Source organism: Leptidea sinapis, chromosome 37 (assembly GCF_905404315.1).
Source record: "Leptidea sinapis chromosome 37, ilLepSina1.1, whole genome shotgun sequence".
NCBI classification, from domain to species: Eukaryota; Metazoa; Arthropoda; class Insecta; order Lepidoptera; family Pieridae; genus Leptidea; species Leptidea sinapis.
In genome coordinates, this window is record NC_066301.1 from 4,675,587 (window position 1) to 4,700,816 (window position 25,230).

The 25,230-nt window shown below is 33.6% G+C and overlaps 1 protein-coding gene across 1 annotated transcript in view; it reads right to left on the reverse strand.

Moving 5' to 3' along the window:
* LOC126975720 (pre-mRNA-processing factor 17) overlaps positions 1–25,230 on the reverse strand; it is a 53,492-nt gene that overhangs the window by 26,593 nt on the left and 1,669 nt on the right. Inside the window, exons 5-10 of the mRNA XM_050823719.1 lie at positions 24,521–24,624; positions 23,269–23,376; positions 22,101–22,209; positions 19,037–19,191; positions 16,716–16,849; positions 15,044–15,265 (exon numbers count right to left, since the gene is read on the reverse strand). Coding sequence (XP_050679676.1) covers positions 15,044–15,265; positions 16,716–16,849; positions 19,037–19,191; positions 22,101–22,209; positions 23,269–23,376; positions 24,521–24,624 — 832 coding nt within the window. The remainder of the gene's footprint in view (positions 1–15,043; positions 15,266–16,715; positions 16,850–19,036; positions 19,192–22,100; positions 22,210–23,268; positions 23,377–24,520; positions 24,625–25,230) is intronic.

Consider the following 25,230-nt stretch of genomic DNA (forward strand, 5'->3'; position numbering starts at 1 on the left):
ATGTTGAGAATGAAATAATTATAAAAAGTGATTCCATTTTACAATATAATCGTGACAGTAAACTAAAAGTGAAGGTCTAATAGCTAAATGCTGAACAGTTCGTACTTAATATTTTACACTTCAATCACGACGCAGTACGCACCTCTATCACATAATAAATTAATACAGAATTTACAGCCTATATTGATTAATGATTGGTGATAATTATTTTTATTAAAAAAAAGATAGAAGACCTTTAAAGAATTGCAGATGTGAAACGAAAAGATTTAGAAAGATATCATCCTCGTACACATGAAATTTAGAAAAAACTACGTTTAAAAAGACCGACTTCAAAACTATTATTTGTATGTGCTACCTATTGATAGCGTTTAAAGTCTATCTATAGGGTTATATCCCTAACTTCTTAACGTCTCAGGGAAACAGAACTCGTCGCACAGTTTTTGATTCGGTATATTCTGCGGTGTCTTTCCATTGCCGGAACAAAATCATTTAGAAAGCGGCGGCAGGGACTGCAAGCTGAACTTACCAAGAACAACTAAGCAAGGCAGCAAGACAAAGATTTTAAAGAAACTTTCGTCATCAACATCATCAGCCGGAAGACATCCACTGCTGGACAAAAGCCTCAACTAAAGATCTCAACGACGATGGGTCCTGCGCTGCCCTCATCCAACATATTCCGTCGATCTTGACCAGATCGGCGATCCATCTTGTGGGTGGTCTACCAACACTACGTCTTCCGATGCGTGGTCGCCATTGGAGGACTTTTCTGCCCCAACGGCCATCTGTCCGTCGAAATATGTGCCCTGCCCACTGCCATTTCAGTTTCGCAATCATTTGGGCTATGTCAGTGACTTTGGTTCTCCTACAGATCTCCTCATTTCTGATTCGGTCTCGCAGGGAAACTCCGAGCATAGCCCTCGCCATTGCCCTCTGTGCGACCATGAGCTTTCACATCAGGCCTATAGTTTGCGACCACGACTGCGTACCGTAAGTCATCACTGGCAACATACACTGGTTGAAAACCTTCGTCTTCAGACAATGTGGTATTAGGGACGAGAAGATTTTACGGAGGCTCTCGAACTCTTTAATTAACGAACGAAAACAAACTTTATTCTTTAAAAAATATATTATCTACAACTTGGTCATTTTAGAAACCACTCTGTGATTTGTCCCCTTTATAACTAAACGTAAGTGTAGTGTATAGAGCGGTTCATGCATAATATTCACTAAAGATTTCCACAGATTTCCAAGTAAATATATTTCAAGGTTTATGTCGAATAATTAGTTAACAGATCACATTGGCATTTAAATGAACAGTTAAATTATTTTTATTTTTAAATAGCTTGTCAGTTTAAATATTTGTAACCGATGTTAATGACCGCTATAGCATCCAATCAAGGGCCTTATGATGACATCACGATACACAAACTTGACGGAGACGTAACCCCTCTCTTTACATAGCCCCATTCCCCAGCCACCTCCAAAAATGGCTATATAGAGGATTTTATCATTATGAGCTTTAATTCCGTTTGTATTCTCCAGTAGAGGAGTTAAGGTTGGGAACGAAGCCAACGGCATTGAGGAATCGAGTGGAGTTAGGTTACCTATGTGGTACAAGATCGTCATAGTTTTAAATCAGAATTAGAAGCATTTTAATTTATTACAAATATAAAACAATTTTCTTTACAAAAATAACAAAACTATGTCATATTAAATAGTATTGGTAAACAGTTAATAAGTTTTTCGTGAAATTTTTATTTAGATTGAATGGTTAACATGGCTCTAAATGTAAAAGTTAGGGGTACTTTGGTGATTTTTTTCGCAATGTCTATTAAAGATAGAATTGTAAAGAAAAAACTAAATTTCTTCTTATATTCTGTAGACATATAATTATTTATTGTAAAAATAAAAGCTTCATATAAACCGTTAAGAAATGGTTTAATTATGAGCTATTTTCACGATTTCTTGGGATAGCGGCCTTAAGAGTTAAGCAAAATCCTGTCCTACGCGTACCATCGATGTCATAGTAAGGATGGGGGTTATCACCTGTTATTAAATGAGCCTCATGCTCGTCCGGTATGAGTTATCAATATAATTAATGCTATTTTAATACTAAATTGGCTATTATATCGCAAACTACATTAAGATATAGAGAGGTCATATCCGGAGTTAGGCAGAGAGTTTTTATCAAAGCGTATCGTTAGGCAACTTTAAATATTGGCACACGTTGCTGCGGACAATCGACACGTGATCATCTGTATATACAGCGTGAACATTAATACACACACAGGTGTTATATCTATATATATAAAAATGAATTGCTGTTCGTTAGTCTCGCTAAAACTCGATACCGGCTGGACCGATTTGGCTAATTGTGGTCTTGAATTATTTGTGGAAGTCCAGAGAAGGTTTAAAAGGTGGATAAATAGGAAAATGCTGCTAAATTAAATAAAAACAACAAATTTGCTTTCCTTTGATGTGTCCTTAATTTGCATAATTTCTATGAGGGAATTTATTGACGCACGGTTTGACAGTTCTGCTGTGAAACAATTTCATTTCGGGTGCATATTTTACGAAGTAATGTTATGATATATTATTGACAAATTAATATAAAAACATTATTTTGTTTATTATATACAGAACAACGTCTGTCGGGTCAACTAGTATAAAATAAAAATAGTTATATCTTACTCTAGTTTGAACTATATACATATATGATTTTTAATTAATTTAATAGGTTATTATACTAGTCAACTGTAATTTTATTAATATTTAAAGTAGTAGTCGCTTCTGTAGCGTAGGCTTCTTCAAAATCCTTCAGAACATCTCTTTCTCGTGCCGTCCGCATCCAATGGGATCCACATCTGTTGTTGAAGATGTCTCTCCATCTCTTACCTCTCTCCCTTTTTTCCTCTCGTCTACCCACTCTGTTAAGTGCTTCTTCCATCTATTATTGTCCATCCTACAAATATGTCTTGCCCATTGCCATTTAAGGAGTCTTATTCTTTTCTGTGCATCTATTTTTGTTGTTCTTCTTATTTTTTCATTACTAATTTTATCGGTGTTAGGTGTTACATATACTACCTGATATATGCGAAGCTTATATGCGGCTTCATGTGCCTGTTTAGTTATAATTATACTAACATCATTTAGGACATTTTACTAACAATTATTATGGATTATTGTTTCTGAATTTAAATTATTATTATTAATTATTTTCTTTTTAATTGTGATTATGGCATATCTTAAATTTTATACTGTAATTTTATCTGTAATTTAATTAATATCAAATTAAACTCAACAATGTTATGTAATCAAATTTAAGTTAAGATTGTTTGTATATCTATGGGTAATGCCTGAAAATAAATGATTTATTATTATTATATGCGGATATTTATTGCGACCCTGACTTCACTCATACTAAATTTTATAATGAGAAAAAAGAGTGTAACTGCGTGCTGTTTTTTAGCAGCAATGTATTGCATGCCAATTTGGATACGACGTTTACGTATTAATGAATTAATTACAATTATTGTAGGGGTCAAATTTTTTTTAAACCGACTTCGAAAAGAAGGAGGTTCTCAATTCATTGTATGAACATTTTTTATGAATAATTTTGTTTACGTGGATTATGTTATTATAGTTTGTATTCTGCTTTCTTGGGAGTTTTCATTTAGTTTGATTATACGTCATCTACTTCCATTATATCAGAGGCGAAACATGTCTGACATCGCGTTTTTACTGAAATTAGCCCAAAATAACATTGATAGTCCGGAGCTTCTTAGCAAAATTAATCTTAATGTTCCTTCTCGTAGTCTTAGGAAACCGGCTTTGTTTAGCATCGATTCCAGCCACACTAACTACCCGAAAAATAGCTTTTTTCCTCGTTGTATGCGGCAGTTCAACAAGCTTAACCATGATGACCGTTTTGACCTCTTTACTTGTAGTCCTCGTGTAGCTAAGAATGTGCTTACCAAAGACAGTGTCGATGTAAGTCTAACATAAAAAAGAAGCACTTAATCTCATAAGTTACAACCTATTTTGTGTTATATATTAATCTGAGCTTAAGCAATTTAAAAACATATGTGGAAGCTTAATTAGCATTTATTAATCTATTTGTTGTGTAAAATTTGTAAAAATGGCTGTAAGTTTCCCAAATAAAATAAAAATAAAATCATTATTGTTAACCCGTTTACCAAAAACTCTTAAGGCTATCTGTCATTCATAACTAACAAACGTCGCACAAGAACGTGAAATATGGGATCTATTTTGTTTTCGGAACGCGGAACTTTTCGTAGAACTACCAATAGCTACTTAAAAAAAACGATTTACTATATGACAATAAAAAGCAACGAAATCTTATAGTTTACCTGATTAATGAAACTAAAAAGTAAAAAAATAAATAAAAACTACGTTACTACTAAAAAAACCGAAAAGAACTCAAAAGTATAAAATAATTCGATAGAGATTTAATTTGTATCAGTCGGTCCCAAGCTAAGTGTTATAGCAGGTACCTACACTCGCCACGCGTGACTTTGAGCGGGATAGTTTCTTATAGAACCAAACAACTCAAGGCAAGCACCGACTTAAACCCTATGAATAGGTAGCACATACAAATAAAAGTATTTTATTATATTTAAGATATAAGATTTGCATAAGAGGTTTTTTTATACTTTTCTGTTTTTGAAGTCGGTTTTTTAAACGTATTTTTTTTTAATAAACCGCAGCCCATGTTACTGAGTGATGTGCTCAGCTAGCCTAAGCACCTACTGAATGAAACTCGTGTGTTGAAAAGAAAGTTGAATTGCTCGTTTCGGATAAGATTTTTGCCATCAACAACTATCTATTCTCTTCGTAGATCTGTGTCGAGTTTAAAAGTATAGAAAATTTATTGAATTAGGCGTTACTTTGCGGAAATTCATAATTATACAAATGATTTAAGTTTTCTCCAGTGTTAATTCCGCCAATATTTGTTTTTTAAAACAATTCGACACGTGTTTCGCCTCTACACGAGGCATCCTCAGGACGTGTTGTCTCGCCAAAATCTGGCACTTTTTACTTAAAAGTATAAATAATCAGGCCATAAATATTGATACTTAAAAAAACTTCAATTTATTTAAATTTAGACCGCATTTATTATGTAACAAAACTTTTATTATTCGAGATTAATATTAAATCACAATAATGGCAAAGAAATAAATACTACCTTAAGAGGCAGGACTGCTTAAGCAAAAATTGAAATTTAGATTAGTATGAAACGTGCACAGAGATATGACATGCATATGGTTTGAAATAGTAATTACATTAAGGCGACGAAGTATAATCCGGCCAAGTTTGAAAGCGAACAACTGTTAAAAAGCAACTACTTAAAACGTACTGGATTAGGGCTATCTCCGTTTTTTACAAGATTATAGCCGTCATCTATGAATCACTGCACGTTTCATACAATCGCTTTTTTTCTTAGAGTTTCGCTAGGCTGATAATGGAACGGGGCGTAAAAGTTAGCATAAGCACAGTGCCTTGCACAAAGTGGGATGGTAGGAAGAATAGAAGACTTAAGTCATTTTTAAGATACTTTAAAAACTAAGCAGTCGTATGTTCGATTTTTAATAGTAGAGGAGGAACAACGAGCGTACGGGTCAGTCATGAGGTCATGATCACATTGTGTGTTAGCATTAAAAGGCATAAAAGGCACTTATTTTCTCAAAATTGATTCCTTTAGAATTTTCTTTTTGATGTCCGCCGCTTCTTTCTTCTTTCTTGCGCTCTTTTTAATAAAATTTACAATATTGTACTGTCATTGTTATTGCTATAATCTTACCACAATCTAGTCCCAGGCAGGTACGATCACTTAGACATTCAGCTGTGGAGTAGTAGGATTTACGACAGAGCCATTTTTTAATAGGACTTGTATCTACTTGCATATATTATATTACTTAATAATATTATATTCCATTCGTGTATTAAAATTTATATATTTATTAAATTTTGATTTGCTATTTTTGATTATATTTCTATTATTAACTTTCCTCGTACAAAATATTACGATCGCTAATTCTCATAAAAAAATATATACATAGTAAAAATTACATAAATAAAATATAAATCTAATTTCACATTCCGATCTGAATAAAAAATAATAATAAGGGCGTAAGAACGTTGGCCAAATGTGTAATCTTGCTTTGCCTACTACTCGGTTAAGTCGAGTTAGTAAGTATTTTATTAGGCGATGTATATGCTTCTACAATATGATTCCAGAAAATGTACAAACGTGTTACGAAGTTTAAAAGAATTGTTAAAAAGCGTTTGTGTGAGAAAGGTTACTATAGCATAAACGATTTTCTTAATGATACCACAGACTGGGAATGAAGATTTTAATTATAAATGCTTATTGTACGATATTACATTGTAAGCCATATTTTTATTTAAAAAAAGCCCGCTGAGTTTCTTGTGCCCGTTCTTCTCAGGTCTGAGGCAGTCAATTTTGAACGGGTGGTAGTTTTTGTCGTTCAATAAGTGATTTTGAATTATATTTTGAATAAAAATATTTTAATTTGAATGACCAAGCAAATTCCTCGCCGAGCGCGTTTGCCCGCAATATGTTCGTTCGTAATACGTACTAGCGATATCACAATCTTAATATATATAAATTATGTGTCACATTGTTTGTCCTCGATGGACTCCTAAACTAATGAACGGATTTGAATGGATATTACTACATAGAGTGCAGTTTGGTCCAACTTGAGAGATAGGATAGTTTTTTTTCGATTTGGGACCCATAATAATTTTTATTTCCAATATTTGTTTTATATGGACATATTTTTATGAGAGAATTTAGTGACGCACGGTTTTACAGTTCCGCTGTGAAACAATTTCATTATAACAACAGGGAGCAATTTTACGAAATGATTCTTGATGTTTTGTAATATTATTGGCAAATTCCTATAAAACAGCACTTTTTTTATTATCTACAGAACAACGTCTCTCGGTTCAGCTAGTAAAATATATTTCCTACTCATGATAACTTAATATGCCTTCTTATCAGGAACAGATAAATTTAATCAGATTCCATCTTATATCCGACAGCCTGTATACAATACCTACATTCCAGTTTCTTGCTTTTATCGTATGTCTAGCCATTCGCTATTTTTATCGTACATTATGCAAATATTAGTCTATGTTTTGGAAACTACAGTTGTGAATATTAATAAGTTCGAAGTCATTTGTAAATCTAATATATAAAATTCTCGTGTCATGGTGTTAAACATTGAACTCCTCCGAAACGGCTTGACCGATTCTCATGAAATTTTGAGTGCATATTTGGTAGGTCTGAGAATCGGACATCTATTTTTCATCCCCCTAAATGTTAAGGGTGGTCCACACGATTTTTTTTTACTTTTTTTTTTATTGTTTGATTATGAGTTAGCATTAAAAAATACATACAACTTAAAATTTTCACCCATCTACGATCAACAGTTACTTTTGTATCGCGATTTTAATATCGGCAATACAACGTTTGCTGGGTCAGCTAGTTATTTTTATAATATCTAAAATAAATATTAAACAAGGCTAAACCATGTAGATGACATATTAAAATTACCATCGAAATCATATGGTGCCAAATAATAACTTAAATATTGTTCTTTGCCATTTTTGTCAAGGTTTTTGGTTCGAAGTTGTTGGTCGAGAATCCGTCTTAGTCATTCTATAGAGCACAGGAACGCGGGTCTGACTCTTACTGACGTGTTATGGTTTTTCCACACAGGAGTTGGGAGGCTAACAAATAAGTCAAATACGCCGAAATATATGTCAGCTTGATGTGTTGACAAACGCTACCAACGTCATGAACTGTCATAAGATATCTCAATTAATAATTACATTCATTTAACTACTGTTAATATTGAAACACTATTTAATATAATTATTATTATATTTATAAATAACTATAATAGCTTATAATATTTAGATCTTTAATTAACTTGATTCGTGTAAGTTAGGATTCAAGTGGATTAAATCGTAAAAAACGTTGTGAGCTTAAGACTACGAGGCAGAAGGAGAAACTTCAAGGCAAAAATAATACTTCATAAAATATATATAATTATAATTGTGTAGAAAATACACTGGCAAATTTGATCGCAATCCCTTAGTCCATTTGAGCCGAATTTAACTGACCGAGCGTTAAAATCCAAGCGTGACAGTTCAGCCTCATTCAATACCCACATTAAAAGTACTCAGAGCTCCTAAGGACAGTTGGTTTATTGTATAAGGTAACAAATAAATATTTAAATTAAAACAAGCATTTATTGCAATCTACAAATTTCGTTTGACAACAGGCAAATACTATAACGCACACTCTATCATGTGTAAGTTAAGAGATAGAGTCTTAGACCTTAGAATATTGTCGCTCTCGTAGTCACCGCGTGCCCCTTTTAGACAGTAATAGTTTTCACAGAAGTAGTCTCAGGTGTTGTCATATTATTATTATTACGACTAAAATTACCCCTAACGGTATTAAATCTTACGACACTTATGTCACATACTCAACAGATGATTGACATTGGGACAAACAATAAAATGGGTTACCTGATAGAGATGCAAGATCAACAGCTTTGTCCCGTTCTATCTCAGCCTTAGTTGTATATCGCTTGTTCTTTCTATTTGTAATGATGTTACTGACACTACTTCTGTAGCGTTAATATTCTAAGCTGCTGACAGACAGCGGACTTATAGGTACTGAACACTTAGTCTGTTTTTTATGAAAATAAGGGACGAGACGGGTAGGACGTTGAGCTGATGGTAATCGATACGCCCTGCCCATTACAATGCAATGCCGCTCAGGATTATTGAAAAACCCCAAACCCCAAAAAAAGAAGTCAAGTCTCATTTGCCCAGTAATTTTCATTACTGCTTCACGGCAGAAAAAGGGGCCGTCCTCAAATCCTATCACTCCCCTTACGACCTTACAAATAAAATTGGTATAAAGTTATATGTGATAATAAACCAAAAATATGCAATATATTGACTATATCGCTGACAACACTGTCAATACAATGATCATTCTGCATCCCGTGCCACTATATAATATAAAAAAAAATTATCATTCTGAAGTTTTCCAAATGTCAAGCAGCCTTGCAAATAAACGCGGGAAAAACCAATCATAAGCAAAATGTCTATTTGTAAACATTTTGCATGTTCTTGGTTTATTATCAGTTATAACTTGATGACAATTTCATTTGTGAGGCCGTTAATGTTTAAATTCTGAGAATAAATAAAAACCGGTAAATCACTGATTAGAAATTGAAACAAATTACAAATTAATGTAATTTAAAGTCATCGTGAGTTGGTACTGTCAACAATATTTTTGCCAGTCATCGAGGAATTAACATTCAAACAAATTGTATGTATTTACAATATATTTACACAAACCACTTCAATTTATTACATACATATCTATTATGAGGACTTTTTTTTTAGTTATTCACACTATTCCTAATTTAAACGTACTGAAAATCATTCAAAATTTTTTAGTTTGGTTTTTTATTAATAAATGTTTCAGTTTTTTTTTAAACTATTATTTTTGTTTGCTTTCTTAGTCCTAAAACGCTGATAATTTCGTAGCAAAGTAGTCGACTATTCGACTTTTTGGTGTGAGCATGTATAACCATAACCTTGGTCTTTGGCACAGACACACGGGTATCGGACAAAAAGGATGGGACACACACTACATAAAATGTCTAATAATTTGAAATTGTGATTTATTCCGACTTATGTTTCACAAGCACATTGAGGAATTTTCTAGAAACTGTGACAATCATAATGTTAACACGAGGAACAAACATAAACTTGTTATGCCTACTACTCGGTTGGGTCGAGTTTGTAAGTCTTTTGCTGGGCGATGTCATAAAAGAAAACATATGTGTTACGAAATTTAAAAGAATTGTTAAAAAACGTTTGTATGGGAAAGGTTATTATAGCATAAACGATTTTCTTAATGACACCACGGACTGGGAATAAAGCGAACACCCTCAGGCTCTTTAATTATAAATGTTTATTGTACGATATTACATTGTAATCCATACTTTATATTAAAAAAAAAAGCCCGCTGAGTTTCTTGCCCTCATCCTTCTCAGGTCTGAGGCAGTCTCTTTTGAATGGGTGGTAGTTTTTGACGTTCAATAAGTGATTTTAAATCCTATTTTGAATAAAAATATTTGAATTTGAATTTGAACACACTTTCATTTATACGATACCTTCAGTTCCCACTTGCAGTTGCCCTTTTTAACCGACTTCAAAAAGGAGGAGTTTCTCAATTCAATCGATTTTTTTTTATGTATATACACCGATTACTTAGGACTTGGCACCGACATAAAACCTATCAATAGTTCGTTAATATGTTTGCATAATATGTGTATAAAATTAAATTAATTTTCTATTAAGTTATTTTATACTTTAAAGTTTTTCAAGTCGGTTTTTATAAACGTAGTTCTTTTTACTAAAACAAGTTCTAAATATTTCATGTTCGAATTATACTTTTCTATGCTCTACTGCTAAATAACAAATACTTTAATATGTTAATTTAAGCGCACTTAGCCACACATCAACCTGTACCTTGACCTTTCTGTATGCAAAATCCTGACAAAGTCATAAATTAGCACACCGGTATCATTGCAATAAAATGCTTTAATCTAATTGTAACTGTCGTTAGCTCCTCAAGTTCTCTAGTGGAAATCTACGTCGGCATAATATGTCGGCCAGAGATAGTGTGCAGTAGGTACAAAGCGATTAATATAAAATACACAAAATTTCCGTAGTTACTCTATTCTTTTCTTATGGAATTGGAGGACAAACGAGCTTACGGGTCACCTGGTGTTCAGTGATCACCGCCGCCCACATTCTCTTGCAACATCAGAGGAATCACAAGAGCGTTGCCGGCTTTTAAGGAAGGTGTACGCGCTTTTTTTGAAGGTACCCAAGTGGTCTATTCATCACACTCGCCCGCAACGCACATCCATCGCTTTGAGGCTCACCTAATATATAAAATTCTCGTGTCTGTTATTCTCGTGTTTGTTACCAAACATTTCCGAAAGGGATGAACCGATTTGTATGACATTTTCTGTGTATTTCGGGTAGTTCTGAGAATCGGCCAACATCTATTTTTTTTCCACGCCAAAATATATTTATTTTTATTTTTTTCTATTCCATCCACAGATACGCACTAGTGTTGCAAGATGGCGGCAATCGAATATAATGATTATATTTTTATATACGATATATTTGGTAGATCTGAGAATGAGTTGCATATATTTTTTATATTTAAAAAAAAATTCAAATTTCAAAATTTTAATTATTGAATTTTATTATTACTTTATATGGCAATATAACGTTTGCTGGGACAGTTAGTAATTCTATATATTTAAAATGCGTGTTTTTTACTTAACATTACCGCACTAGGACAGTAAGGCCTAGGTCGCACTTCGGTTAAACCGCAGCGGTTTTTAACCGTGTGAGTTTATGAAACAAGAAAACGAATAATAGCCGCCGCACACGCGGTTTTTACCCTCGACTGATTTTAAGTCGTGAAATGTTACAAAATTGTCGCGAAAAAAGACTTCAAAAAAGGAGGAGGTTCTCAATTCGTCGATATGTTTTTTTATGTTTGTTACCTCAAAACTTTCGACTGGGTGAACTGATAATTCTTTTTTTATTTGAAAGCTGGTGCTTCCCGTGTGTATCCCATTGTAATTTGGTCCAGATCTGATAGTGGCATCCATGGGAAAACCATAAAAGTCTTAAATTTGCTATACGTCCGTGGATGACAAATTTACGAATAACTCAATATCAATAATCGTAACTAGAATTAGATTAATTAATTAGATTGTATAAATAAATATACGCAATTATTTTTATTCTTTTTAGTGCATATTAAATTATCTATTGTTTTGGAATAGTGTTTTTGAAGGCGGTTGCTTTTTTGTTAAAATGTTTTCTGTTTTTTTTTGTAGGAAAGCAACAATACATACTGTTCTTTTGAAATCCACCTTCAAACCCTGAAAATTGCGGGTTTCGCGGTTAATAATAGTTGTGTGTGCGTCTCGAGCGGTTTCGCGGTTAGAGCGGATAACCGCTATCAGGAAAAAGTGTATAGTGCGGTCTTACCCTAATAAATGTTTTATGATATACCGGAGAAGTTTGATTCTCGATGAAAGTATATATTATAATTTGCATTATCATGCATTGTTATAATGCTATCAACTAATTATTATAGCCGTCAGCTACTCAAGTTCTCCAGTGGGAGGCTACTTTTATGTCGGCTCACAGACTACAGTGCAGTAGATACAAGCCAGAGATAACCGTACTAATAATTATTAATTAACTTTATAATACGCAACATTTCCGCGGTACTCTTTCATCACAGTTGCTTGTAAAGTGGATCTTATTACATGGCGTTAAGGCTCTTAATTGAGTACACTTAACGAGCGTGTTTTTTATTTTACATTACCGCACTAGGGCAGTAAGACGTGTTTTAGGATATATGTACTAGTGAAGTTTGTGTCTCGCAAGAAAGTTAAAAATTAAATGGGTACCATATTAGTTACATATCTGTTAGAAAGCATACATTGGTACAAAGTAAGTATCTTGGTGAATTCTATTCTCCTGTTTTGAATAAAAATATTTGAATTTGAATTTAATTTTACAAGTAATCTGGCCTCACACTAGGTTCCCCTGTGTTGTGAGGTCCAGTCTCTTACGATACAGGAATTCGCGTGTGTGCGTGCGTGCGTGTGTGCGTGCGTGCGTGCATGCGTGTGCGTGTGTGTGTGTGTTTACAGTTTACATTTATACAACTGCGTTTAGTCTTATCTGTAGAACCCCTATATTGTTTGTATAATTTACCGAACAGGTAAGGCCCTAGATAAAATATGTTCTTCCAGCAAAGGAAGACTCTTGGGCCATCCCATATTAGCGGCCTATGAGACACGTGCTTGGCTGTTTTACAGTTTTGTGGAACTTGAGTAATGTAGTAATAACGCCACGGCTTATTGTATGCGAGGATGTTCTCAATTCAATCGGCATGTTTTTTATGTATGTACACCGATTACGCTGAGATTTATGATCCGATTTACGTAATTCTTCTTTAGTTCGATGTGGAATACATGCCATTTGCTTCCGTAAAAAAATTACATAGTTTGGCCCAGTAGTTTTCATTTTATAAACATTTATTATGAAAATTTTTGTTTACCTGGACGATGTCATTGTTTTTTATGTACGAATTTTTTAGGAGTTTGAATACATTTTATATAATCAACATATAATTATTATTAACTGATACTAAAAAGTAAAAATAACTACGTACTTGTTTTTAAATATTGCATGTTGGGCTCTTTCTAGTTTAATTAAGAGTGTCTTGATTACGGTGGTTATTATTATAAATTATATATAACTTGTAATAAATTCGTCTCATTGAAACTTAACATATTATTTATTTATTATAACCATTCATTATTTTAATATTAACAAATAGGTACTAACTAAATTAACTTTGGATTTAACTGGTCTGCTTTCAAAATCCACGGCAATGTTTTAAAAATAATTTGTTTAAGCTATGTTCGTACTCCAGGCGGGTCTCAATTAGTCATGAATGACAATATATTACTAAAGGTAAAACATTCGTAAATATATTTATAAAAAAAAAATTATCTCGAAGTGTCTCGGAAACAGCCCGAACGGTTTATTATTAATTTAATTAAGTAATCTAATAATAATAATAAATCATAAAAGGTAGCTTAATTTTTTAGCTTTACCAGTGGGAGGCTCCTTTGCACAGGATGTCGGCTAGATTATGGGTACCAAAACGGCGCCTATTTCTGCCGTGAAGCAGTAATGTGTAAGCATGACTGTGTTTCGATGTAAAGGGCGCCGTAGCTAGTGAAATTACTGGATTAACATCTTATGTCTCAACGTGACGAGCGCAGATGTAGTGCCGCTCAGAATTTTCGGGTTTTTCAAGAATCCTAAGCGGCACTGCATTGTAATGGACAGGGCGTATCAATTACCATCAGCTGAACGTCCTGCTCGTTTCGTCCCTTATTTTCATAAAAAAAATTGATAGCATGTGAGGTTAGAACATTAGTTTGTAAAATTATCAGTATTACTAAATTAATACATGAATGTGTTATCTCAGGACAATCAACAGACATTAGACTTGTTCTTGCTAGGACACTAAAAGAAGGTGATTTAGTTGCTTTAAATAGTGATTTTCATTATTATAACACGAGAACCAAGGGTTTGATTGTAACTAATTCTAGTAGGCTTCATAAGATACATCGTAGCTTTAAGGGTAAATGTATACACTTTTATAATAAAGTCGCAGCCACTGTTGAGGCATAATGTATACATAAATTTAAATGTTTCATTAAATAATGGCTGGGTCGTTAATCCTTTTTCTCCACAGTTGAATATAATAATAATATAAGTAGTATGTATGTATATAGAGTGGCAATGAGTTTCTTACTTATCCTCATTAACTCAATCCTTTACGAAGTAGCGGTAGATTCAATAAGAAAATAATTTTTTTGACATTCATAAGTGTCATTTCCTGCAATGGGCAAGACATGTGGCTAGGGTCCCAGACCAAAGATGGACTCTAAAAGCGACAACATGGAGTGGTCTCTCAGGTAACAGATACCGAGGCAGACCGAAAATGAGGTGGAGTGATGACCTTCTTACAGTGGCAGGTAAAAACTGGCTAGAGAAAGCAAAAAATAGAAAGTTGTGGAAGAAGATGGAGGAGGCATATACCCGGATGGGATCAAGATTATAGTTTAAGTAATAACATTAGTTTAAGGTATATTTTTAAGTTATTAACACATTAAAATATGTAATCTATAACTCTTGAATAAATATGCTTATTAGTATTATAAGTGTCATTTCCGTGACCTGCACGAATAAAGTGATTTTTGATTCGATTGGTATAATAATGGAATCCAATCAATGCAATGGCTAGTCCATTCCATCAGTCTCGTATCACTGTCAGTACACTGACCTCATGTCGGGCGCGAAGTCGACGCAGCAAGCGTAGCCAGCCACCATGTGGCCGGTGAAGGTCTTCTTGCGGTTCATCTTGAAGCGGTTGAGCGCGCTGAACACCACCACCTTGTTGTCCATGGACTGGCACGCCAGCCACTTGCCGTTGGGCGCGCTGGTGACAGCTGGCAGCGAGTGCATCGTGGGGTCCGCGATGTACTTCATGTCCACCGGAATATCCCTGGCCGAATTATAGTTATGATTTTTTTTAAGTTTTTGTATATAAAACCTGAGAAGAGAGTGTGAGACCAAAAAAACACCACAAATTATTATATCATCCCCATCATTTGGATGTCTGGCGGTTTTCAGGGTTTTTCTGTGAAATGAGCTTCCTTGTGCGGTGTTCCGGGACGATACGGTATGGGTTCCTTTAAAAAAAAAGCGTGTACACCTTCCTTAAAGGCGGGCAACGCTCCTGTGATTCCTCTGGTTTTGCAAGAGAATTTCGGCGGCGGTAATCACTTAATACCAGATAACCAGTCGCTCATTTATCCTCCTTTTCCATACAAAAAAACGTTAGGTAGATGCTCATAGAACTCAGTAAGCCCCACCAAAAGCATACATGTGAGCCAAGGTCTGTTATATTATCTAACCCCAAAGGATTTCTTTAATGCAATAAAGTTTTCGCTATAATCAATACATATCTTTTATATTTAAACAGTCAAATTATTTAGATAAAGCTTAAATAAATCATAAATTGGCTTTATTGTTTTTGAAGCCTAGTACAATGTTCCTACATATTTTATATATGCCAGTCGGAACATAAAATATTTATTTGTAGTTCCTCCAAATTGCTACCATGGTCTAATATGGGAACATGTGTCTAGTCACTTTAGAAGACACAGTCTTCCCAAAACGACTCGCTTAAGAAATCTCTAGTATTTTCAGTGACTTAAATATGTATATCCCATAGGAACAATGTGTAATCCCATAGATTTGGGGCCAGACCGATTAAGTCCTATATTAAAGGCTACGGTAGTCAGTTCGAATAAAATTCTTTTGTGTTTATTGTTGAGACTTCAATAAATAAATTCATATACATCTTATTAATATGACGACATAAAAAAATTTAAATGCATTTTTATTTATAACAGAACTTATGGCCAGGCTACTTAACAGTTAAACAATGTGATACATAAAATAGTTTTTATTAACATTAATTTTATATTATCTGTCATAAATATTTTTGGTGGCAAACACATACATGTGACTCCTATAATAAGTTGTATATCTAGTAATGTTTATTTGTAAAGATTTAAGATTTATTTATAATGTAACAACTTTTGGTAGTCCTCATTAAATATTAGTAATGTAACCTCAATTTAACCAAAGTCACCGACATAGCCCAAATGATTGCGAAACTGAAGTGGCAGTGGGTAGGGCACAAAGTTCGATGGACATATGGCCAGTGGGGTAGTAAAATCCTCAAATGGCGACCATGTACACAATGGACCGACGATCTGGTCAAAATCGCCGGAATACATTGGATGAGGGCAACGCAGGACCGATCGTCGTAGAGATCTTTGAGGGAGGCCTTTGTCCAGCAGTGGATGTCTTCCAGCTGATGAATAAACCTCAATTTAGCATGTTTAAGCCATTTAGATATATTATTTTTGACTTTATATACTGACCACTCCCACACCCGCAGACTCTTGTCGTCGGAGGTGGTGACGAACCGTCGGTTGTCGTCGACGAACGTGATCGTGTTGACGGCGCCCAAGTGCCGGTCATACTCCTGGGCCACCTCGCCGGTACGAGTGTCCCACTGCGATCATATAAGAGCGAGATCATTATCGGCCGTTCCCAATATTCGACTATCTCTTACTAGAGATAAAAATCTATATAACAGTATATTCCATTTTTTTTTCCTTTATTGTTCACAATTAAAAGTATTACAGAGAAAATACATATAGTCACCCACAAGAAACCATGTAAGGTTTATCCTTGGGGACGAGATCGCTCTTAAATACTTACATTATTATATTAAATTCTTATAAGTACCAATTATATTAACACGCCTTATAATATACATAAAAACATTAAAAACTGTTTGTTTAATAAATACTTTGCCTTTTCCGGTTTTTTCTCAATGCTAACTCGAATATAACAGTATAGACCACGTGACAGCCCGATAATGCAACACCAATTATATATTTTGTAAATACACACGCACACGCGTTAGCTAGTGGTTTTATATTGAAAATACTAAGGCAAAGAGTGGCTGACTTATTACGACTTGTCAATTAAAATTGGTATGAGTAAGTATAGATTCGCTTTTCATTTTTAATTTCCTGTAACTCCGTTAGAGATGTTCTTATCCCTCGCACGCGTTGGTATCTATTCACTAGTATATTGTATATAGTTTGGTAATGTTGGTACTTTGGAAATTGTTGAGTTTAAAGTATGATTTAAGTAGGTACGGAAAGACAGCATTAACTACTTTTCGGTAAATAAAATAAAAAATATTTAATTTATAGAAAGTAAGGGAACATTTTTATATTATTACTAATTATAACTTAATTAATAAATAAAGTAATTTTTACTGGTTTTCAATGAAATTTGATGATAATAAACTATTATAACAACATTCTATAGATACTAAATTGAATATTATGGAAAATATTCTATAGACTTTTCTATGGGGCGTAGCGTGCGGAAAGTGAATTTCCGCACTAGGACTTTCTGTTTTCACACACTTTTTCTGGTTACACAAAAACCAAGGTGTGACGAGAATAGACGGAATAGATGGACCGTGGAACCGTTTTAAAATAATTTAGTCTCCATTAGTCTCCTGTCAAATTGGGTCGCATTTTAATTTTAGTGTTTTTATCGTAATTGTTCTGTGTTTTAACGGATATTAATCAAAAAATATAATGGTATAAAATATAATCGTGTTCTGTGATAGATTGTGTCTACATCCAAATAAAGAAACATTTCACAGGCACCTAAATACTAATTCTATACTGCTTTAGTGGTGCTTATCTTCTTAGAACATATTTACAAAAATATTTTGTATTAAATTTTATATACGCAGTAAACACTCTATTTTTTAAAGATTATATAAATCAAAAGATATGTGTTAGATAATAAAATATTGCATACGTGAATATTACGCCGTTTATCAATATTTGTATTAGGGATTGGACCAAAAGCAAAATACTACACACTTCACTCACTCACTAACACATCTGTAAAACTAGCATACATGAACATTTTAAATTTAGCCTCACCTGGTTGTCGAGCTTTGTTGATAGCAGGACAAATGAGCGTACGGGTCACCTGGTGTTAAGTGATCACCGCCGCCCACATTCTCTTGCAACACCAGAGGAATCACAAGAGCGTTGCCGGCCTTTAAGGAAGGTGTACGCGCTTTTTTTGAAGGTACCCATGTCGTATCGTCCCGGAAACACCGCACAAGGAAGCTCATTCCACAGCTTTGTAGTACGAGGGAGAAAGCTTCTTGAAAACCGCACTGTGGAGGACCGCCACACATCCAGATGGTGGGGATGATATCCTAACTTGTGGCGTGTCGTGCGAAGGTGGAATGTATGAGTATGCTAAGTATATGATTCAAATTTCAAACTTTTCTAAACATTTTGTTGTGTGTAATGACTACTTTACAGCGTTACAACTATTAATACATCAATTGAATTTCAAATAATCTATTTTAGTATTATATTTATTATAATATTACTAAACTTAATCTATAAATAACGCAAATAAAAGTATTTTCAATTTAGATTGATTATTTCCATTGAATTGGCTGAATGCATAGAAACAGTTACCGTGAAAAAAAAATCTAACAATGATTGTTGTGGATATGTGTTTTCGCAAACATTTTAAAAGCATCGTGCCATTTAGCTTGGGTCAATCGCGTCTCGTGAAGAAAAGGGATATTATACGCCCGTGTATAATGTTTAATAAATATGAAAATGTCGACTTTAATACCCACACATATAATCTTTTTATCCGAAGTGCCGGCCACGAAGAGATGCTGTTTCTCCGGGTCAGGGTTGAACTTGGCGCAGTAGGGGACCTTCCGAGACGTGAACCGGCTGATGCAGGCGCCTGTCTCCGTGTCCCAGAGCTTGATATAGCGGTCGTAGGCTGAAATTAATATATATTCAAGTACAGTACTTTCTCCATATTATGCATACAGAATGACGGATATCTTTATAAAAAATTATAGTAAAATTTAAATAAATTTACATTTTGACTGTTGCTTTTCAATACATTCTTGATAATGTTATATATGTTCATAAGCACATTGAGGAATTTGCTAGAAACTGTGACCATCATAATGTTAACACGAGGAACAAACATAAATTTGCTTTGCCAACTACTCGGTTAATTCGAGTTAGTATGTCTTTTATTGGGCGATGTATATGCTTCTACAATATGATCCTAAAAAAAGGGGAAAACAAATGTGTTACGATATTTAAAGGAATTGTTAAAAAACGTTTGTGTGGGAAAGGTGCTACTATAGCATAAACGATTTTCTTAATGACACCACAGACTGGGAATGAAGCGAACACGCTCAGTTTCTTTAATTATAAATGTTTATTGTACATATTTTTATTTAAAAAAAAAGCCCGCTGAGTTTCTTATGCCCGTTTTGTTTACGATCTATTGCAAATCCATAACCAGTAATTGTTTTTCTCAGGTCTGAGGCATTCTATTTTGAAGGGGTGGTAGTTTTTGACGTTCAATAGGCGATTTTTCCTATTTTGAATAAAAATATTTGAATTTGGATACATAGAGTATAGACAACCCGACAGCCAGATTATGATCAATTTTGATTTGCCAATGTGTGCAGTAGTTTAATATTCAAAATACTGAGAAAGTAATTCCGAGCGTGGCTGACTGTTTACGACTTTTCAATCAAAATTGGTTACCTTATCAAAAGATTCGCTTTTCTTTTCTATCTTGTCTTATCACCTGTAAGAACACACTTTGTTTGTCTTTAGTATATTGTAATTACCCTAGTATACCTAGTATATTGTAAATCTATGGTTTACCCTAATATACAACGTGAACTAGAAAGGGTATAACATCCCTTCAATGGTACGTTATTTGGGTCATATGCAATAGTATGGTGATGTTTAAGTTTTAACAAATAATTAAAAAAAAGAAAAAAACTTCCCTACGAAATTAAAAATATTATTTTTCAATTTCTTTTCTTAGACAACCCTAACTTTGTTTATAAACAGAATGAGGTCACCTACCTATGGAGTTAAACATAAACAATAATCTATGATTAAGGAGTATGCACACTGCATGAAATGTGGCTTGTGTCTATGTATTTATTCATTCATTTTTTACTTCCTGTTATTGCGAAACAAATAAACAATATTAGAAATTACATAACATTACACAGTTTCACATCTGTATTCCTGAAGGGTTAGAGGTGTATTTTTTCCACCCACGTTTCACTATGTTTAATTCCCACGTAATAGGGGGCGAGCATCTACATTTCTGAACTATGGGCTGCTAGTGAGAAATTTCCTACGAAAAACTCAATAACTGCCCCATTCCATACCCAGGCCGGGTAGAAAACCCGGTCCGGGAATGGAGTACCTATTATTAATACGAGGATGGTCAAAGATATCCATATTTGACAAAAAAAATCCGTGAAGAACAATTTCTTAATAGGAGTCTATTAGAATTATCTTTATTGGATAAAACATTTTTGAATTAAAATGTCAAGTCTCATTTGCCTAGTAATAACAACAGCTACAGTGCTATTCAGACCAAACCATAATAATGCTTACACATTTTTACTTCACGGCAGAAAAAGGTGCCGTTGTGGTACCCATAATCTATAATTACAAATTTGGAATTATTTTCAATGTAACTTGAAGAAAACTCAAATAATTCTACATTGAAGTGCTTACGTAATAACTTATCAAAAATGTCAACTCATTTAATTTCCAACATAATAAACAAATCTTGAATTAAAAATGGTGCAGTGTGTAGGGTGCCTTTAGAATAGACATTTACACACACACAGAGCAGTAAATATCGTGTTTCAAAGCACAATTCAAAGAGTATTAACGCAGACAGGCCGAGCTTTTCAACCTAACATATTTAAATAAACACAAAATGTAAAAACACAGTTACAATAACACTAGTTTTTATCTTTTAAACGTGTTTTATTTAAATGTGTAACACTCGCGGAAATCAGAGTAAATACTAACATAACATAGTTTCATAATTAGATTAGAATTAACTATCTTTATTGAGTAATACATAACTACAGTAAATACAAATTTAGAAGTATTTTCAATGTCAGCTAAAGCAAATGCAAATACAAAATAACATTTGTCTTCATGGCAAAATGAGAACACAAATTGCTTCACAGCTGCAATAAATAGTAGGCATTTTACTATTATCTGATATTATGTCACATCTACGTTTTTCATCTGTTTTAGGTCAAAGAGAGTTCAAAAAAACAGCTGATTAGGGTTGAGGGAATCATAGTTTTGCGAAAACTTTGAACTTTAAATATTGTATTAAAATATAATGCTAATTCATTTCTGACTTCACATAGTCATTACAGATGACCTAAGGAATGTCTGGTTCAAAGCATAGTATACCCATTAAGTTTCACGTTGTATAGATAATAAAAGAACGTTATAAACATAAAAAAGGATTTAGCAATATATTTAACAACAAAATGGCCATATTTTTTTTACTATCAAAAATTACGAAAAGTACAAGACGATCACGTGACAGTGATAGAATGCAATGCCGCTATGGACTGCGTATGTCAAATTGAATCATAAGATATTTAACATCTGTAATCTATGGCATTTCTCATTCCGAAACACAGAGTACTTGCACACTACTACTTGGAGAAGGAAAATGGTGAGAATTAAGTACGCCTACAACAGCACAGCTCAACGGACAACTTAAGTAGACAATCATAATAATGAATGTAAAAAAAATAATTAAAAGCATTAAAATCCTACAAAAAAAAATATTTAAAAGATCATGTGAGGGTAGTTATGATTTACCAGCTGACAGGAATCTCTTGCCATCGTTATCGAAGTTGACATCTCGCACGGCCTGCCGGTGACCGAAGTACGTCCGTACACAGCGCCGGGACCCATACACCTCCCATATCTGTAACATATTAATTGAATATTTTACTATCTTAGCCCGGCAACACTTATGATTTATTGTACATAGTTACAACACTAGAACCAAGGGCGTGTATATGTGTTTAAGTTAACTTATTTTAAATTAGTTACGTTATTTTATAACCAAACATTAAACAAACTAATAAGATTTTTCCTTACGCTAGATACGAAATACCTATGGTAAGCAATATCTAGGTTGCATATTCCAAAGCTCAACTACTACTAGTTAAATATACAGTACCTACCTTGCTAGAAAACTAATGCACACCCCCGACTTGAACTATGTATACTAATTCCCGTTAGCTCCTATCATTATCTGATGTGGATGGCTTTTTTATGGAAGTGGAGGATAAAAGAGCATACCTGTTACCTGATGTTAGATGATCAATACCGCTGACACGCTGCTGTAATACCAGAGGATTCAGGAATGTTTCTGGCCGATGAAAGGTGTATACGCTTATTTTGAAAGTACCTCCTATGCCATATTGTGCTGGAAATACTGCACAAGGAAGCTCATTCTATATTTTGGTTGTATGTGTCACAACTGCCTAGTGGCTAGTACTCGATTATTATTGTCTTTTAGATTTTACATATGTAGAGAATTCATTTATGGTAATCCTTATGCAATAAAAGCACAAAAAAAGAATGCTCAGAGACTACATTCATAGAATTTGTTAAAGTGATAACACTCATTCACGAATTCAATTCACGAATAAAATTTGAAAACAAATTTTATCATGAGAAATTGTTTAGATTTGCAAGAGCGACATCTCAAATCAATTTCCTAATATGCAAATACTGGAGTTGAGCAGGTTATCAACTGTTAAGTAGATCCTGTAGATAAAGCCACAACCTGAGAGTTGAACAAAGCATACAAGATTTTATGACGATATGTCATTCGAACGGTTAGCTCAGTTGGAACACTCGCAAGGAACACAAGAGGTTGTGGGTTCAAGTCCTGCATGGCTTATAAAATTTTGTTTTCAAATTGTATTTGTGTCGTTCATATTATAGTAGATAATAATTGTAGAATTAACCTCACCTTCACTCTACAATCCATCCCCGCAGACAGCATAAGATGAGCAGTGTTAGGGAACCAGCGCACTGCTGCCACACCTTTTGTATGTCCCTTCCATGTGAATATATGTGACTGAAACATCCACCACACATATATTTATTTATTGGTCTACCAGCGATTTTACATTAAAATATTTCATAAACATTTAACAATTTATTATTTAACATTTACATTTACACAAAAAAAATTTAAATTTTGAATGTCTGCAATAACCAATTATTATTTTTAAAGTGAAGTTGAAAAAAAAATATCTATACTACTACTACGAAATAAGCAAAGTCTAAACAGTTCAGTACTTTACTAAGCCTACTGCAATCACATAGCAATGTGGGAATTGTAGTAGTAAAATACATATTATATACTGTAAAAAATATGTCATTAATTCATAATTCCTTTTTATTTTTTTTTACTTTATGTCAAATCAAAGGAATTATACTAAAGATATAAAAATTACCCACCAAAGAGACAATAAATTGGCTTAGTGTGCTAGGCATAGATCGCCAAGATGGCAGACAAATAACAGAAGTGAAAAAATGAAACGAAAGATATTGCAGAGCAAATTTAAATTACAGATGATAAAATTTTATATGCAAGAACTGTTGATTTACATGTGTACAATAACACCTGTCCTCTTTAATATTGTGTATGAACTGCCAAGCAATTCCCAGTACTCAGAGATTTTAAGACATATCTTGTGCTTCATTCGTTATTATGCTTGTGATAACACACAACTTTATATTGTACTAGCTGCCCCGACAGATGTTGTTCTTTAGATAATTAAAAAAATACTGTTTTATAGGAATGCGCCAATAATATTTCAAAACATCAGAAATTTTTTCTTAAAAAATGGCTGTTGTTATAATGAAATTGTTTCACAGTGGTACTGTTAAACAGTGTGTCACTAAATTCTCTAATAGAAAATATGTACATACAAAACAAATATTGAAAATAAAAATAGTTATGGGTCCCAAATCGAAATAAAAACTATCCTATCTCTCAAGTTGGACCAAACTACACTCCATGAAGTAATCCCCATTAAAATCCGTTCATTAGTTTAGGAGTCCATCATGGACAAACAATGTGTCACGTAATTTATATATATTAAGATTACAAATAGGTTGGGTTAGGTTAGGCCATTCACATACAGTCAGTTCTTCTGCTACTATGCATGTCATCAATATTTGCATCATAAAGAATAGAATAAATCATAGCAAACCTTGGGTAAGAAACATTTAGCGGGTGGTGTGTCACTCCGAAGCTGAGTCTCACTACGTGGCGGCTCTATCCACGACCTTCCCTGGTAATCTGTGTCTTTGTCAACTGAAAATATTGCATAAATCTTTAGTATTTATTTTTTATTATTTCAACTAAAAATGTTTTGATTTTTGTACCTTGAAAAATAATTTGCCCCTATGTACGAGGTATTGTTACATAATTGTGTTTAGCAATAAAAAATTATACATCTTATATATAAATTCTCATGTCCCAGTGTTTGTCACCAAACTCCTCCAAAACAGTTAAACCAATTTGTATGTATATTTTGGGGTATGTGTGGGTACGTCTGAGAAACGGCCAACATCTAATTTTCATACCCCTAAATGATTATGGTCACCCCTAAACATTTTTAATTTTTTTACAATTTCTTTTATTTTTATTTTATTATGATTCAGCATTTAGAATTACATACAACTACAAATTTTCACCCATCTATGATCAATACCCATTTTTGTATCACAATTTTATTTTTATTTTAATCCATCCACAGATACACAATAGAGTTGCAATCGAGTATAATGATTATTGTAGTACAAGAAATTTTATGTATGATATATTTGGTAGGTCTGACAATAGGTTGTCATCTATTTTTTATACTGCAAAATTTTTAATTATTAATTTTTTTTATTACTTTATATGGCAATACAATTT